General features: G+C 39.7%; 1 protein-coding gene across 2 annotated transcripts in view; it reads left to right on the top strand.

Annotated features, from left to right (window-relative positions):
* MLLT3 (MLLT3 super elongation complex subunit) overlaps window positions 1–18799 on the top strand; it is a 285447-nt gene that overhangs the window by 152749 nt on the left and 113899 nt on the right. For both annotated transcript variants that reach the window (XM_019415385.2, XM_019415386.2), the window contains exons 3-4: window positions 2691–2773; window positions 13283–13426. In XM_019415385.2, coding sequence (XP_019270930.1) covers window positions 2691–2773; window positions 13283–13426 — 227 coding nt within the window. The remainder of the gene's footprint in view (window positions 1–2690; window positions 2774–13282; window positions 13427–18799) is intronic.

Genomic DNA, 18799 nt, shown 5'->3' with positions numbered 1-18799 from the left:
AGTGAAACAAGGTCTCAAAGGTGGTCCTATTAATTTAACAATAATTGCTTTATGTCTAATGTACTACTATCCCTACTGGCTAAAAAGTTTCTTAGTTTTGCCTCCTGTTTCTTGTTAAGAAGTAGGTTAGAAACTGATGTTAATGCTTTAGGTTATAAGAGACTTGAATAAAGAAATTAATGAACTACTTCCCCTAGTTTGACTTTCTTCTGATTAGAACACTGTGTATTTGTATTGCTGCTGGTTTTCTCGCATGTTTAGTGTGTATAAAAAGTTTCTCTTGTTTGCTTCTAATTAAGAACTCAGGGTGCTCTACACACGTTGTCCATTGTTCTTTATGAAAATATTGCATTTAAAAATAATTGAGGTATGCGTTGGTAAATAGTTTCTTATAAACCAGACTTTTACAGAATATGAATACATAACAGATCATTTCCTTTAGAGGGTGGGAAAAAATCTAAAACTTTCAACTGGAAGATGGGCTCACTAACAGCTGTTTCCTATAATAGAAGCAATTTGCATGCAGAATAGAGAAAATGAATTATACAAAGGGGTGTATAGAGGAGCAGCTATAACTTCTCTGACATGTGCGGCAGCCCACAGAATAAACTTCCTTCAAATGACATTGGCATGATTAATCCCAAGCAACCTGGACACTGAAAGTGCTGTTCTGAAAAGACTGCTTTGCCGTCTGGAAATGTTATGGGTGTAATACGAGTCTTCTCCTTGGGGTCGGGGGTGTGCTCAGTGCTTTTGGTGGCATACCCTCTCCCGAGGGTTCAGGATATTTGAATATTCATGACAGGTTGGCAGGTGGTTAGTAGATGCAGGACTGAAGCTACTCTGAGTTGTTTTGCATTTGCATTTTTTTTTTTTTTTTAAAATCAGAGAAACTTGTAAGGTCAGGTGAGAGTCCTCACTCCTGATTTACTTCTGATGTCAGTTTGGGGAAATGTTCCTGAGGTGGGCTGAAGGAGACTTCCAAGTGTTCCAGTCCTATCTTCAGTGTACGTCTTCATAACCATATTTGTACTTGGGGAGGGTCTAACCAAGTTTTATGTACATTATCATCATCGCCTAGAAGAAAAACGCCTTACACGTGTGTTCCTACCCATGCTTACGGATAGGTAGATGGTCTTCTCTCTTTTAAAGGGAAAGGAAATGGAAACTGTCTAGAGAATTCTTAGTCCGGGTGCCATGGAGTTGCGTCTTCTAATCTGAATCTAGGGGTCTCTCCTTGCTGCTTTCTTTCTGTTTTCATCTGAAAAGTTTCCATGCCAGTTGGCTAGCTCATGGAGTAGATCACCTGCCTCACTTGAGTAACTTTTTGAGAACTTACGCGTGCCAGGATCTGTGCCGTGTCTTTTATGTACATCATCCTGTTTAATCCTCCCAGTGTTTGGAAGAAAACCCAAGGTTCAGAGAAGTGGAGTAACTTTCTAGAGGCAGCCTGGTCAGTCTGAGTTGGATCCCAGATTGGCACCCAGGTGTGCCTATGCCCTTGACACTTGGCACTCTATGTTCCTGGGGTAAATGTTTCCGTCTTTGAGGACTGGAGGGAAATTACACATGATGTTCCAGAATACACTGTAGTACAACTCTGTGGGGTGTCCAACCTGTGATTCCAGCAATTCATGCTTTGGGAGGGTAAAAGGAGAAGAGAGGATAATACTTTGTGGTCTGGAAAGGTCACAGAATTTGTGATGACATTTGGATTTGAACTAAGAGAGGATCCTAATAGTGGTATCAAGGTGTTAGGGAAGGGATGAAAGGAGGACAGGGCACACTTGGGAAATGCTGGGCATATTTGCGGGGAATTGAAGGAAGCACAGGAGGACGGATGAGTGACAAAAGAGGAAGGCTGGAAAGGTAGGCTGGGGCCCTGCTGCGGGGGACTTGAGTTACCACACAGAGGACTGCGTCGCCTTGATGTTCAGCATGTCTGTGATGACTTCTTTGTGACACTATCAAATACAGCCTCAACTAGAATACTTTCAGATGGCTTGTGACTGATTTTGATTTACTTAATTGACATTCTAGTGGTATGAATCCTAGTTACCTTCTTTAGGGTGTCTCTCATTTCCCAAGAGCTTGCCTAAAATAGTCTTGCCTAATTCATTTTTGGGGGAAATCGAAGAGGGTGGCATGATGGACACGAATAACATTGGGAGATTCTGGACTTGGAATTTTCTGAGGAGGGAGGGTATCCTGCCACTTGTTGGCATGGAAATCGGGATGTCTCCAAAAAGTGAGGGGTTTGAGGGTGGAGTGATTTACAGGAGAGATCTGACACAGACAGTACATTTGTCAGGGGACTTTCAAGCTTTAGATCGTAGGAGCTCTCCCCAATCTCCCTAAAGCTTCAGGGCAGGGTGAGAACACCTGAACTCAAGTCATTAATGATCACGGTTGACTGTGGTAAAATGCCCCCCATCAAGATTTGAACAAATAGCTTACCATATTTGCTTTACCTAGGAAAATTATTATAGATTCTGAAAAAGAAATAGAGATCAGAAAGGGAGATGGGGACTTGGGAAAGGGCTGTGAAAATTGGGCATGATCTAGACAGGAGAGTGGGGTTTTCTTTCTTTCTTTTTCTTTCTTTTATTTATTTATTTTTTTCAGAAGAAAGAAGAATGTCTTTTTGTCTTTATTCTCCTCTCACCTATTTTTTCTTTTTAATGTTGCAGTGTGCAAAGATCCACCTTACAAAGTAGAAGAATCTGGGTATGCTGGTTTCATTTTGCCAATTGAGGTTTATTTTAAAAACAAGGTATGTAATCTTTACCCATTAATCTTTCAGTAGAAGATCCGCCATTAGCCAAACAATGTTTAAAATAATTTTGATTCATAAATACACCTATCACTAGATGATTTTAAAATAAAAGTTAAATTTGTCTTCTAGGAATTTTGGCTATTGTTACCCTTAATTATAGAGGAAGTGGCTAAAAAAGATAATTTCAGTTCTCTGAAGCCAGATTATATGAAATTCATTAAACTTTCTTTTTAAGAGAAGATGATTACCATTTGAAAAAAGATTAATGTATGTTTGTAAAGCAGAAAAGACATTATGTTTTTTCAGTGAAATGCTCTGTTTCTCATTTGCGTATTTCTAGAATTTTAGACACTTGCAAACAAAAATCTCTCATGTATCCTTAGCTGCCACGCACACATGACATACGTATACAACTATATCAACTTGATGTATTATGGATTCTACTGGATTTAAAAGTATATATGTAGCACAATACAGACTATATAAAATTGGATAAGTTGCTCAACCTCTGTAGGCTTCACTTTCCTTAATTATAAAATGGGGATAGGATAAGAGTATCTATCTCATAAGGATTAGATACAATATGTCTGCACAGAACATTTAGAATAATGCTTCGGTATATACGTAAGCACCTAGTAAATGCTAATGATTACCTTTCTCAGTAACCCCACTGAAATATTCACATGGTTTTTTGTTTTTTTTTTTTAATCAAAATCAGAATTTGTTGAGATGCATTTATGTCCACTTATGTGATGTGGCTTTACATTGATGTATTGATTGTTTTTTCCCCTCATTTATAGTTGGATTTCCTTTAATTTTTTTTTTTTCAACGTTTTTTATTTATTTTTGGGACAGAGAGAGGCAGAGCATGAACGGGGGAGGGGCAGAGAGAGAGGGAGACACAGAATCGGAAACAGGCTCCAGGCTCCGAGCCATCAGCCCAGAGCCTGACGCGGGGCTCGAACTCACGGACCGCGAGATCGTGACCTGGCTGAAGTCGGACGCTCAACCGACTGCGCCACCCAGGCGCCCCAAGTTGGATTTCCTTTAAAAAGCTTTTAGCTTTCTTTTGTTTTATTTAAAAAATTGAGATATAATTTATATACCATAAAATTAATTTTTAAAAAGTATACACTCATTGGTTTTAGTGGATTGTGCAATCATCACCACTATCAAATTCTATGACTTTCTTAGTATTTTCATCACCCCATAAAGAAATTCTGTACTCACTGGCACTCACTCCTCATCCCCCTCACCCCCATCCCCTGGCCATGATTAATCTACTTCCTTTTTCTATACAATTTCCTATTCTGGAATAGTACAATATATGACCTTTTGTGCCTGGCTTCTTTCACTTAGTGTATCTTCAGGGTTTATCCAAGCTATAGGATGTATCAATAATTATTTTTTTAATAACTGAATAATATCCCATTGTATAAATATACCACATTTTTGTTTATTAATTTGTAATTTGATGGACGTTTGACTTACTTCCACCTTCGGCTACTGTGAATAATGCTGCTGTGAATATTCACATACAGATTTTTTGTGGACATATGTTTTCAAATCTCCTGGTATATATCTAGATGGAGTGGGTGGGTCATATGGTAACTCTTGGTTTAACTTTATGAAGAACTTCCAACTGTTTTCCAAAATGACCATAATATTCTACATTCCCACCAGCAACGGTGGGAAGGTTCGTTTCTCCGCATCCTGGAAAACACTTGTCATTTTCCATTTTAATTTTTTTTAAACGTTTATTTATTATTGAGAGACAGAGAGACACAGAGTGTGATCAGGGGAGGGCCAGAGAGAGGGGGAGACACAGAATCCGAAGCAGGCTCCAGGCTCTGAGCTGTCAGCACAGAGCGCGATGCAAGGCTTGAACCCACAAACCACAAGATCATGACCTGAGCCGAAGTCGGAGGCTTAACTGAGCCACCCAGGTGCCCCTATCATTTTCCATTTTAAAAATTATAGTTATTATGGTGCATGTGAAGCAGTTTTGATGTGCACTTGCCTGATGAGTAACAATTTTTGAGCATCTTTTCATATGCTTATTGTCCATTTGTTTATTTTCTTTGGAGAAATGACCATTTAAATCTTTTGCTCATTTTAAATTTTTAAATTTTAAAAATGTATTAACTTTTTAGAGAGAGAAAGTATGACTGAGTGTTGAGGAGGGGCAGGGGGACAGAGGGAGAGGGATAGGGATAGGGAGGGAGGGAGGGAGAGATAGAGAGAGAGAGAGAGAGAGAGAGAGAGAGAGAATGAAAATCTTAAGCAGGCTCCATGCTGTGAGATCATGTTCTGAGCCAAAATCAAGAGTCTGATGCTTAACCTACTGAGATACCCAGGTGTCCCCCATTTTTAAATGTATTCATTTTCCATTTAAGTGGTTGTGGGTTTTTTTTCCTTTTCTTTTTTTGAGTTTATTTATTTTGAGGGACAGCACATGTGGCAGAGGGGCAGCGAGAGAGAGGGGGAGAGAGAGAGGGGGAGAGAGAGAGGGGGAGAGAGAGGGGGAGAGAGAGAGGGGGAGAGAGAGAGGGAGAGGGAGAGAGAGAGGGGGAGGGAGAGAGAGAGGGGGAGGGAGAGAGAGAGGGGGAGGGAGAGAGAGAGGGGGAGAGGGAGAGAGGGAGAGGGAGAATCCCAATCAGGCTCCACACTGTCAGTGTAGAGCCCAATGCGGGGCTTGAACTCACAAACCATGAGATCACCACCTGAGCTGAAATTAAGAGTTGGCTGCTAACTAACTGAGCCACCCAGGTGCCCCTAAGGTGGTTGTGTTTATGGGAAGGAATCCAGAGGCTGTCTCTTCACCCATCCCCATTTTTAATACTCTAGAAATTTAATTAATAAAGATCATGCAGTGCTTTTCTTCCCTCTTGTCACACTGTTCACATCCAGTGTTTTATTTCATCTAGGCATTGGGCTGTCCACAGGAAGAGTCTAGGCTTTTAAGCCAGAAAAGACATTGTTCCAAAGAAGCTAGGGGATAGGCTCTTATCGTCTCTTGGGAGGATCATACTGGGTATAGCATTCTATTCTCATCACCTTAAGTCAATTTAACATTTCACTGACTTCAATTTGGAAACAGTGCTGCAGTGAAGTATCTTCATCTTCTCTCTCTGTCTCTCTCTTTTTTTTAACCTTTTCTGGTCATTTTTACAGGCTGTCAGTTCAACAAAAAATATATTTTCTGAACTGTCCTGAACTGTCCAATTTCTTTATTTGCAGAAATAACTGGAATCTGCCTACACACCAGATTTTAAGAGGGCAAAAGAAAGATGAAGAGGCAGCATGTATTGTATGTGTGTGAGCACATATCACACACACACACACACACACACACACACACACACACACACACACAGACACAAGTTCAGTCTTCTCGGCACTTTGGGTAGTCGTTCTTATTATGGCGGAAAGACCTCTTGTTTACTTGTTTTGTGAAGAATTTTAGTTGATTAAAAAGTGACGGAAGAAAGAGGCACATGGAGATGGAAAGCAGTAATTCCTACGGAGCCATTAGGAAATAGACACTTGGGCCAAACACTACTGAAGTAGATTTTTTGTTTAGCATCCACGCTGGCTGATTTCTATTTTCTAGTTTGAGATTTTCGTTAAGATTTTGTATTTAATAATGATTACTATTTTTATAGGTGCACAATGAGACATGTAGATTTCAGTGTTTGTAATTTGAAAGAGTGGGATACACCTAATTGGTCCTGTGTAGAGATGTAGATCAATAAATGGTGGGTTAATAATACATGAACTCCTAGAGGCACCTGAGTGGCTCAGGCGGTTTAAGCATCTGACTTTGGCTCAGGTCATGATCTTGCAGTTCGTGAGTTTGAGCCCCGCACTGGGCTCTATGCTGACAGCTCAGAGGCCGTTTCAGATCCTCTGTCTCCCAATCTCTCTCTGCCCCTCCCCAACTCGTTCTCTCTGTCTCTCAAAAATAAATAAGCATTAAAAAAACACGTGGAATGCTATATAGCAGTTGATTTAGCAACATGGATAAGCAAAAACAAAAATGATGACAACTTAAAAGTCACAGAATTCTATGTATGTGGTTATGATATCATTCATGTATATTTTTATAAGCCACCGAAGCTGAGAATAAATGATGTTCTAGAAATACACATACATAGTATAAGAGTGTGAATTGAAATGATACCACAGGAACTAAATAGCATTGGTTATTGGGGAAGAGGGATAGAGCAGCTTATATTTATAAAATTTTATTTCTTTGAAGAAAAAGGTAGACACAGTAAAAGTGTTAACATCTGTTTAATCTCAGCGGAAGGTTCCTGGGTGTAGTATTTAATGTTCTTTTCTGTATGCTATTAAGTTTTTAATTAAAAAAAGAAATTATTGCTTTGTCCTCTCTTTTCATTGATCTTGCAGTTTTTTACAAACCAAAGGTTTGCTGTATTCTCTGAGCTGGATATATTTCTCGTTCCTCTTCCCTCTGAAATGATCTGTGGGTAAAAATGTAGTAAGTCCAGGCTCTTGCCCCAGAATAGCCATTCTGTGTCTTCTGAGTTTTTATCATTTTATTCAGCCCTGGAGTTTATTCGACTTTGTCTTAAGAATGAACACTCATTACAATAATGGTTTATGAAAAGTATTGTTCAGCTTTCAGAGGAGGTGAAAGCAAGCTCCAAGTGATCTTGGGAGAGTCCTACTGCTGCAGATTGAGGATGAGATCATCCTGTCCTCCATTCTGTCTTCATCGTTTGCTTTCCCTGCTTCCAATAAGCCTCTTTTCATTTCTGCTCTACATTTAGTTGCAAAGTCAGAGTCATTACCCCAAAAGGGGGTGGGGGTGAAGTGTCTGTCACTACTTCTTTTGGGTTCATGTATGTGTATTCTGTCTTAGTTTGTATTTGTGTTCAACAAAACAAGCTTCTCTATGAGAATTACGAGTGTTGCAGAAACTTGAAACCAATAGGCACACTGATAAAACATAATTGACTCTAGCATTTTAGGATGAAAGGACTCCCTGCTTCTCTCTTTCATTCCGTCCTCAGAGAAGGTACCTGAGGAAATGTCAAGGACCGAGGCAGAACAAGAGGGACAGTCTGATCTTGCCAAAACCAGATTTCCACCTCTTAGAGGAAGTGTAGTAGCTTTATGTGTAGAATAAATGCATGCTTTCTTGTTTGAAATTTGAGAAGACTCTTTCCTGAGGAGCATAGATGGACATAATAATGAAGTCTGCCCTCTAAGAAAGAGATCCGTTGGCTAGAGCACAAGTTTGTGAGTACTTTCTCCTTCCTCAAGAGAAAAAAGAAAAATCTTTAAAAGAAAATTGCACTCAGGATTCATAGAAAGGTAGTCACTTTCTGTGGTCATTACCCTTAGTTTTATTGAAAAGTGGTCTTTCTTTCTTTCTTTCTTTCTTTCTTTCTTTCTTTCTTTCTTTCTTTCTGGTATAAAAGTGTTGTGGACTATGAAGTGATACTGAAAAGTATGTAGAAGTATACTCTTTGAGTCCTTTTAATCATTGTTAGCTATTTGGTGTTGTCTTTCCTGATCTGCCCCCCACCCCCATAAAGATGCACAGATAAAATCTATGTCAAGTAGAGATAGGCAGGGGCATAATATATCATACTTAAATATTTTCTATGACTTACCTTTAATCTACTTGGCACTATGCCTTTCTTAATCTGTCTTAAAAATGTTTTTTAAATATTTATTTATTTTTGAAGAAGAGAGACAGAGCATGAGTGGGGGAGGGGCAGAGAGACAGAGGGAGACACAGAATCGGAAGCAGGCTCCAGGCTCCAAGCTGTCAGCACAGAGTCCCCACGCGGGGCTTGAACCCACGAGCCGTGAGACCATGATTTGAGCCGAAGTCGGACGCTTAACCGACTGAGCCACCCAGGTGCCCCTAAATCTGTATTTTTAAACATCTGAATGGTATTCAATGATATGATATACTCACTGAAAGATCATTTCAATTTTTTTTTTTTTGCCATTACATACAGTGCTACTGTGAACATTTTATAATATATGTATCTTTGTGCACATATTTGGATATTTCTGTGGGAAGAGATTCTTAGAAGTAGAATTACTGGGTTAGCATGTTGATAGCTGTTGCCAAATTGTCTTCCCAGAAGGCTTTACAAATTTACAGTCCCAATTATAAGGCAGAAAACAGCCCTTCTTATGTTTTTAATTAAATTCTAAGGTTGTGTTGACTGTTTTACAATGGAGAGGAAAGGCAGGTAAGTAGAAAAATGACCATAATTCAATGTGATAATTACATTAATAAAGGAATGCTATAAGAGGGATATCTAATACAGATTGGATTGGAAGTATTAGGAAGGCTTTCCAGTGGATTTCATGCTTTATCTGGGTTTTGAATAATGAGCGCATTAATAAGCAAGCAAGGGAAGGGAGAGGTGCTGGGAGAGAAAACTGTATAAGTGTGGGGAGCACTAGACGTGAAAGGCAAAACGAATGAGGTAATGTAGAGTACTGGGAACCACAAGTGCTCCGAAATTATGGAAACACTGGGTGTCATAAGAGAACAAAGGAAATGCAGGAAAGGTATTAGAGGACTGAGATGGTTATTCCAAGGAAGAGGGATTTTATCCTGTGGGAGATGATGAGTCATTAAAGGCATTTATATCAATGAAAAGATGTAATCTACTTTTTGTTTTGGGAAGATCACTGTCTTGCCACTGTAGGAGGTAAAATGGGGTGAGTTGAAAAACAAGGAGGTGACCCGGTGAGGAATGACGAAGGTCTAACTAAGGCGAGGGTATGGGAACTGGACAAAAGGGTTGGATTTGAGAGTTCCTAAGGGAGAATATGGAGTAGAACTTGGGGACTATTTGAGTGTGCTGAGCAAGGGAGAAGGAAGAGCTGGGGATGGTTTTTCTGTATTTTAACTTTGGCAAGAGATGAGGATTTCTGTTTGCCAAAATATAGAGTATGGGAGAAAGGACAGATGAATAGAACTCCAGTTTAAGACAAACCGTGACTTTGAAGTTGCTGTGGGTCAGCTTGGTGGAGATGTGGGCAGATGTGGTGTGGAGCCCCCGTAAATGGCAGTCAAGTGGGAACTGGGCTGGAGGTACAGATAGGGGAGTCATTGTCATAGAGGTAGAAGTGACACCCTGTGAATGGGCGTCGGCTCCTTGGGGACTTTGCCCAAAGTTAAAGGATGTTTAAGGGTCAGTGAAGAAAGGGAGGCCGGTGAAGAAGACTGAGAAGGAATGCCAGTAAGCATGAAGAAAACCAGGAAGGAGGGGTATTCTGATGAAAGAGGAAAGGAGCAAGTTTCATGCCGCTTGGAGGTAGAAGAGAAGAGGCAGGGGCGCCTGGGCGGCTCAGTCAGTGAAGCATCTGACTCTTGATTTCAGCTCAGGTCACGATCTCACGGTTGGGAGATCGAGCCCCGCATCAGGCTTCATGCTGAGTGTGGATCCTATTTGGGATTCTGTCTCCCTCTCTCTGCCCTTCCTCTATCTCTCTGTCTGTCTGTCTCAACTAAATCAATAAACATTAAAACAAAAGAAGTGTAGAGATAGTGAGTGAATGAGTGGAGACTGATTTGGAGAAGTTTGGATGAGGAGGTAGAAACCATAAATTTGTAGCAGGTAATGCCTACGTTTTGACAGTTTCAGGAACTAAGACTTTCGAGTTAAAAGAACCAGTTTCACATCACTTTGTTTCATCACATTACATATATAAAAAGTCCTTTCTTTTTAAATTTTTTAATGCTTGCTTATTTTTGAGAGAGAGACCGAGCATAAGTGGGGGAAGGGCAGAGAGCCAGGGAGACACAGAATCCAAAGCAGGCTCCAGGCTGAGCTGTCAGCACAGAGTCCAACATGGGGCTTGAACTCACAAACTGCGAGATCATGATCTGAGCTGATTTAGAGGCTTAACCCACTGAGCCACCCAGATGTTCCAGAAGTTTTTTTTTTTTTTTAAAGAAAAACATTGCTTTATTTGACTATGTAAAAGTTTAATATGTCATATACTAAACATATATATACACACACACACACACACGTATATATATACATATATATATATATACACACACACATATATATATATATGTATATATATACATATATATGTGTGTGTGTATATATATATAAAGCAAGGCAGTTTGTAAAAGTGTTAAACATGGAGGTACCATATGACCCAGAAATTCTCCCCAGAGGTGTATATTCAAGAGAAATGAAAACATATGTTTAGATAAAAACTTGTACACAAATGTTAATACCAACATTGTTTATGGTAGCTAAAAAACATAAAAAATACACATATCAATCCACCAATGAGTGGATGAAAAAAAACTGGTATACCCATTCATTGGAATATTATTCAGCCATAAAGAGGAACTAAATAACTGACGCATTACAACATGTATGAACCCTAAAAACATCATGTCACATTAAAGAAGACTGTCATAAAAGATGACATGCTGTGTGTGGGTATTTTTTGTGTTTGTATGAAATGCCAGCTCCACAGAATAGGCAATTCTAGAGAAACAGAAATAGATTATTAGTGGTATAAGGGAATGCAGGATCTGGGGGAATTGGAAATGACTACTAATGTGTTTGAGTTTTCTTTCTGGAATGATGAAAATGTTCTGAAATTAGACGATGGTGATGGTTTCATAATTCTGTGAATACTCTAAACACCACACTAAGTTGTATACTTGCAAAAAGGGTGGGTTTTATGGTTTGCGAATTACTTCTCACAGCCATTAAAAATAAAATGGCAAGGCTAATGACTAATGAAAACAATTACAACATGTCACAAAGATGGTTTGTATTTGTGACACAAAAGGAGTTTTTATGTAAAGTAATACAACAAATTCTAAGTGCCTTAATTTCCTCATTTGCAAAGCAGGACTCAGAACTGACCTTGAGGAGAGCTATAAGAATTGAATGAGATAACTGTTAATGTTGATGTTAGTTATTGTTACTATCCTCAGTCTTCATTTCACCTGGGATGTTTGAGAATCGGTGTGGAGAGAGGTTTAAATGTTTAGCTAACTAAAGTAATGCCTTGAGAGCAGAACTCGGGTATCGTGAAATTCTAATGATTCTGTTCTTTTGGAGATGATGCTTATTTTGTGTTCCTAGTTCATTTCAGGGCTGTTTATGGCATTTCTGCTGTGCACAGGTGCTAAATGAGTTGTCGGGCGGTGTGCAGTGACGATTCAACTATTGTTCCCCCTTTCAAGAACTTATGATTTCACAGGATAAAGGGAGATAATAGGATGATCGACTTAAGATGTGCAAGGGTGAGAGAGAGATACAGAACAGAGGAGAGGCAGTGGGAAGTTGGGAGTGGAGTTTCTAGGAAGGTTTCCCCAAAGTGATACCTGAAAGGAGAAGGACGAGAAGTTACTTAGGTGACATGAGGGTGGAGGAATGGAGGAGGGCAATGAAGGTAGTCATGTAAAGCAAGGGTGAAACCCAGGATTAGCCTAGAGCGTAGTAAATACTGGAACAACCAATAGCCATGTGTTCCTTGACAGTGGTGGGATAAGGAGCCAAGAACCGGGTTCTGAAAGCCCCTATGAGGCCTTCAAGTGAGCTTTTGATTTTTATCCTAATGGCGACTGGAAGGAAGCTTTTGAAATTTTCATCAAGCTGTAAAAATCGCTAGGTTTTTGGCTCCTAAGGGTAATTTTGAGGCCTCAATGAAGGAGGAATTGAAGAGGAATCCATCCGGAAGGAGGAAGACTTACAAGAGAAAGGAGCATATTGTAGTTTGGGCAATGAGTAAGAGTATGGGTTAGAGGGCTTGTTCAGGAAATATTTAGGAGAGAAAATGGCAGTTCAGTTGTTGGTGATGGTGGAGGTGGGTAGAGTGGGAAGGGGAAGAAGTGGCTTCAGGGTTATCTTAGGTTTCTACGTGGGTGGCTGTGTTGGTGGTGTTATACCACTTGAGATATTGCAAGAAAAGTGGTGAGTTTATTCTCTTAGAAAGCCAGAAAGTGATTCATCAGGTATTTCCATTTTGCTCTGTAGATAATTCTTTGATAATTTTCTTTCGCCAGCACTTTGACACTATAGCTGTTGGGTATCTGTGAAGAATAAAACTTTACTTTTAAAATCTGTAGATATGGGATGCCTGAGTGGCTCAGTCGGTTAAGCATCAGACTCTTGATTTCTGCTCAGGTCATGATCTCATGAGTCATGAGTTCAGGCCCCGCGATGGGCTCTGCTCTGATAACACGGAACCTGCTTAAGATTCTCTCTCTCTCTCTCTCTCTCTCTCCCTCCCTCCCTCCCTCTCCCTCTCCCTCTCCCTCTCCCTCTCCCTCTCCCTCTCCCTCTCCCTCTCCCTCTCCCTCTCCCTCCCTCCCTTACTCCCTTCCCCTCTTCCTTTCTCTCTCCCTTTCCCTCCCTCCCTCCCTCCTTTTGTCTCTTGCTGTCTCTGTCTTTGTCTTTCAGAAATAAACTTAAAAAAATTTGTATATGAATAACTCTTTTCTTAATTTTTTTTAATCTCTAGGAAGAACCTAAGAAAGTCCGCTTTGATTATGACTTATTCCTGCATCTTGAAGGCCATCCACCAGTGAATCACCTCCGCTGTGAAAAGCTAACTTTCAACAACCCCACAGAGGAGTTTAGAAGAAAGTTGCTGAAGGCAGGCGGGGTAAGTGGCACTGTCTTGTGAAAAACCTTTGCATCAAAAAATAGATGCTAGTGTGTTAAGTATAATAATGTGAGAGTGGTAAAAGAGAGGAAGTACCTTAATGACCTAGCTATGGACTCATGGTTTGGGATAAAGAGGTACGCAAACAATAATCTTTTAACTAGGTATGAATCTGAAATTGCACTGTTGGTTAGAATAGCTTTATAGTCCACGCAGTTGAAATCTATTTTAACAAAAAGCCAAAAACAATAAACCCTGCTCAATTAAAAGCACAATGTGTGAACTTTGTTATATCAGTTTATAGAAGCTTTTAGGTAAAGTTGGAAGTCATGTTTAAAATTAAATAGGTTATTATCCAGATTTTCTTGATAAAAAATAATAGAAAAGGTATACTCATTCACATTACATGTTTACGTCGTTTAAATACACCTTTTACTTTGTTTGCGTTATATGGAGATAAAAGGTGGATTTCTTTTTTTTTTTTTTCTTTTTTTTTAAGATAATGATAGCCAAGGTGTGATAAATATTTTGTCAGTGTGATTTGGTTAGGATGGGGAAAGATTTTTTTTTTTAATTAAAAAAAATTTTTTTTAATGTTTTTATTTTTAGAGAGAGAGACAGCCAGCAGGGGAAGGGCAGAGAGAGAGAGAGAGAGACACAGAATCCGAAGCAGGCTTCAGGCTCTGAACTGTCAGCACAGAGACTGATGTGGGGCTCGAACTCACAAACTGTGAGATCATGACCTGAGCCGAAGTTGGATGCTTAACTGACTGAGCCACCCAGGCACCCCTTTAATTTTTTTTTAATGTTTGTTTATTTTTGAGAGAGAGACAGAGAGAGAGAGAGAGACAGAGACAGAGACAGTGTGAGCAGGGGAAGGGCAGAGAAAGAGGGAGACACAGAATCTGAAGCAGGCTCCAGGCTCTGAGCTGTTAGCCCAGAGCCTGACACAGGCTTGAACTCACGAACCATGAGATCATGACCTGAGCCAAAGTCAGACACTTAACCAACTGAGCCACTCAGGCATCCCAGGATGGGGAAATATTTTTAAGTGGAGTTTCTTGTAGCACAAACATACGGAATATTTGCTGCTGTCAGCTATACAGACAAGCTCTGTTTACCAGTGGAAATCTACTCTACTGTGGGTGCCATTGGAATCACCGTCCTCATTTTACTTCAGATGAACTTCCTGTGTCCTCTTATGTGGGCAGTTCAGACCCCATGAAGTGTTGAAACATGTTCCTTTTTTAGAATTTTCTTCACTTCACTTTAGTTTTTCTGGAAGGTGTTTGATAGTTTTGCATCCATGAACTTATCATTATGTGCAAATGTGTGGACCGTAACTGCGCAAAATGCCTCATTTCTACCATAAAAGCTACCTGAGGGCTATGCAGGGAAGAACACAGTTTTTTCCCTTTATTGCAACCCCTTTTTGTGGGCTTATCAACAACCACTTTGAGAAGTTATGGACCCTCTCATAAGAGAATCACCCATGTATGCCCTTGTGTGAACATTTGGGGTTACATGGAACTCTCGAGGTTCATGTTTTGGGAGCCCAGTTTTGCAAGCTCCTGTCCTTTCAGCTGAAATACTAATATGCATTTGAAGCATTGTAAGTACCTTTACACACTTCATTCAGCATTGTACCATGTCAGTAGATTATGGGTTAAATAGGTGTTAGGCCAGCTTTAGAAAATGAACCACCACATACAGTATTTTATGGGGAAATACATCTGCATGAAGAAATAGCCTTTGGTAATACAACTCATTTTAAAGTTAGATATTTGTTATACATTTATTAAGGAAGTGTTTTTTTTTTTTAAAAAAAACCTATTTTATTCTTTTTGTAGTTACCAAGAACACAGTGTTGATGCTATTTACCTGTGGCTATGCCCTTAAAAATGGAACTGGTCCCTTCTTGGGTATTTACCCAAAGAAAATGAAAACACTAGTTGGAAAAGATATATGCACCTTTATGTTTATTGCAGCATTATTTACAATAGCTAAGGTATAGAAGCAACCTGTGTGTCCATTGATAGATTAACGGATAAAGAAGATGTGGCATATATGTATAATGGGATATTGCTCAGAAATAAAAAATGAATGAAATCTTGCCATTCATGACAGTGTGGATGGACCTAGAGGGTGGATATTCTTTCAATTTTTTTATTATTATTTGAGAGAGAGAGAGAGAGAGAGAGAGAGAGAGAGTGTGTGTGTGTGTGTGTGTGTGTGTGTGTAAGCAGGGGAGACGGGGAGAGAGAAAATCTTAAGCAGGCTCACATTGAGCCTGATGCAGGGCTTAGTCCAATGACTCTGCGATCGTAACCTGAGCCGAAACCAAGAATCAGATGCTCAGCTGAGCCACCCAGGTGCCCCTAGAGGGTGGATATTCTGTTAAGTAAAGTAAGTCAGAGAAAGACAAATATCATGATTTTACTACTATGTGGAATCTAAAAACAAGCCAAACAAACAAAACCAAATAAAACAAACAAAAAACCCAGAAAACAGACTTGTAAATACAGAGAACAAACTGGTGGTTGCCAGAGGGGTGGAGAGGAGAGGGTTGGTGAACAATGTGAAGGGGATTAAGAGGTACAAACTTCTAGTTATAAAATAAGTCACGAGTATGAAAAGTATAGCATAGGGAATATAGTCAGTAAGATTGTAATAAGTTTGTATGGTGACAGATGGTGGTGGCTACATGTATGGTGAGCATTTCAGAATGTGTATAGTTGTCGAATCACTCTGTTGCACACTTGAAACTAATACAATATCGTATGCCAATGGTACTTCAATCAAAAGAATGAACTGGTTTATTTTAAATCCTGATTCTCATTTTCTTTCTATGATGGTGGCATTCTATGCTTCTGATTATTCCTCTCGGCTCTGTAGTTAGGTGGGTAATTGCAGCCTGTAGATTCTGGAACTTGAATATAGCAGGCTTCTGGTAAGAGTTGTAGGAAAAAGTAAATATGACACAAGAACTGTTAAAAACCCTGCTTAGTCCCAGAGTACTTAAGGGTTGCTTGAGAGCTGGGGAAGAGGTTACAGGTCAGTGATAATGCGGCAGGGCGCAGGCCTGCGTCCTGAGAGGAGGGTCTCCAGTAGATTTCTGTCTCACTCTTGTCAGCCTTTATCGCAGAATTATCCTCCTCAACTTCTAACTTTCCTTCTTTGTGTTTCTTTTTAAGTGCTGTTTGAAGCCTGCAGATTTTTTCCTATTAAACTTAGAGGGTGTCTTGACACCTCTAAAATAAGTTGAAATGTGAAACATTCAGGCACACCAGTTACTTCACATAAATTCTTTAAGGGACTGATGCCAGTAAATTTTGTGGTAAAATTAAAATTAAAAAAATTGTTGAAGTAATGGTAATCCCATAGATTTGATTTTAAAAAATCCATTGAATAGGGGAATATTAGTCTTCTATAGAAATGTGAGAATCTATCGACTAATAAACATTTTTTGGCTTACCTAGATTTTTGGCTACCTTGTATTGTTTTTACCTGATGTGTAAACATTTATCATTGTGTTAGTTTATTAATACAGCCGATAATGGTGTTACTAACTTATGAGCCATTTTGATTTTATTAGAAGTATATTTTTTAAGGGGCACCTGGGTGCTCACTCGGTTAAGCCTCTGACTTCAGCTCAGGTCATGATCTCAAGGTTCGTGGGTTCGAGCCCCACGTCGGGCTCTGTGCTAACAGTTCAGAGCCTGGAGCTGCTTCGGATTCTGTGTCTCCTTCTCTCTGTTCCTACCCTGCTTGCGCTCTGTCTCTGTCTCTTAAAAATGAATAAATGTGAAAAAAAAAGTTTTTAAATAATAATTAAGAAATCTTTTTTTTTTTTTTTGAGCTTTACTGGAACAATTGACATAATATATAACATTGTATAAGTTTAAGGTATACATTGTATTGATTTGACACACTTGTATATTGCAGAATGGACTCCCACCATACATCACCATCACTTCACATAATTACCATTTCTTTTTTTGGGGAGAACATTTAAGATCTGCGTTTCTTAGCAACTTTGAATAGTAATTCAGTAGCATTACTTATAATTGCCCTGCTTTTCTGTTAGATCCCCAGAACTTACTCATCTTATAACTGGACATTTGTACTGTTTGACCAACATCCCCACCCTTTCCCCCACCCTGCATCCCCCGGTAGCTACCAATCTAGTCTCTGTTTTTAGGAGCTCAGCTTTTTTAGATTCCACGTAAAAGTGATATCATGTAGTATTTGTCTTTCTCTGACTTTCACTTAGCTTAATGCTTTCGTTTCCACCACGTTGTCACAAAGGGCAAGATGTCCTTCTTTCTCGCAGGCTGAATAATATTCTGTTATTTTATCCATATCACATTATTTCCAGATCTTGGCTGTTGTAAATAATGCTGCAATGGACACAGAAGTACAGATGTCTTTTCAGTATCCTGTTTCCATTTCCTTTGTATACACACACACACACACACACACACACACACACACACACACACAATTGGGATTGCCAGATCCTGTGGTAGTTCTAGTTTTAACTTTTTGAGGAACCTCTGTATTGTTTTTTCTATAGTGGCTGCATCAGTGTCCGGTCCCCCACCAAACAGTGCATTCGGGATTCCATGTTCTCCCATATCCTTGCCACTATACTTACCATTTCCTTTCTCTTGGATGATAGCCATCCTGCCAGGTGTGAGGTGATGTCTCGTTGTGATTTTGATTTGCATTTCCCTGATGATGATGAGTGAAGTAGCACCTTTTTATGTACCTGCTGGCCACTGTGTGTCTTCTCAGGCAGCACTTTAAAATCGGATTGTTTGTAGTTGCTGCCTAGATTAAGGTGTATGAATTCTTTATATATTTTGGGTATTAAACCCTTATATGATTTGCAGACATTTTCCTCATAGGTTACCTTTTCATTTTGTTGCTCATTTCCTTTGCTGTGCAGAATTTTGTCAATTTTGATACGATGCCACTTGTTTATTTTTTGCTTTTGTTGCCTTTGTTTTGATGTCTGTTAGAAATCTTGGTCATGACTGTGTCTCTTTAGATAAACTTTTTTTTTTTTTTTTTTGCCTGGGTTTTAAGGTCAGGAGGGGGTGCTGACCCCATTACATGGGGTCGCTGGATGGCTCAGTCGGTTGAGTGTCTGAACTCTTGATTTCTGCTCAGGTCATTATCCCAGGGTCATGGGATTGAGCCCCACGCTGGGCTCTGTGTGTTGAGTATGGAGCCTGCTTGGGATTCTCTCTCTCTCTCTCTCTCTCTCTCTCTCTCTGTTTCTCTCCCTCCCTCCCCCTTTGCCCCTGCCCTACTCATGTGCTCTCTCTCTCTTAAATTAAAAAAAAAAAAGAAGGGGGCCCTGGGTGG

The sequence above is a fragment of the Panthera pardus genome, unplaced genomic scaffold (assembly GCF_024362965.1).
Source record: "Panthera pardus isolate Hobbes unplaced genomic scaffold, ASM2436296v1 HiC_scaffold_20, whole genome shotgun sequence".
In the NCBI taxonomy this organism is placed as follows: Eukaryota; Metazoa; Chordata; class Mammalia; order Carnivora; family Felidae; genus Panthera; species Panthera pardus.
Note: the sequence above shows the minus strand (reverse complement) of the source record. Positions and strands in the feature narration are given on the sequence as shown.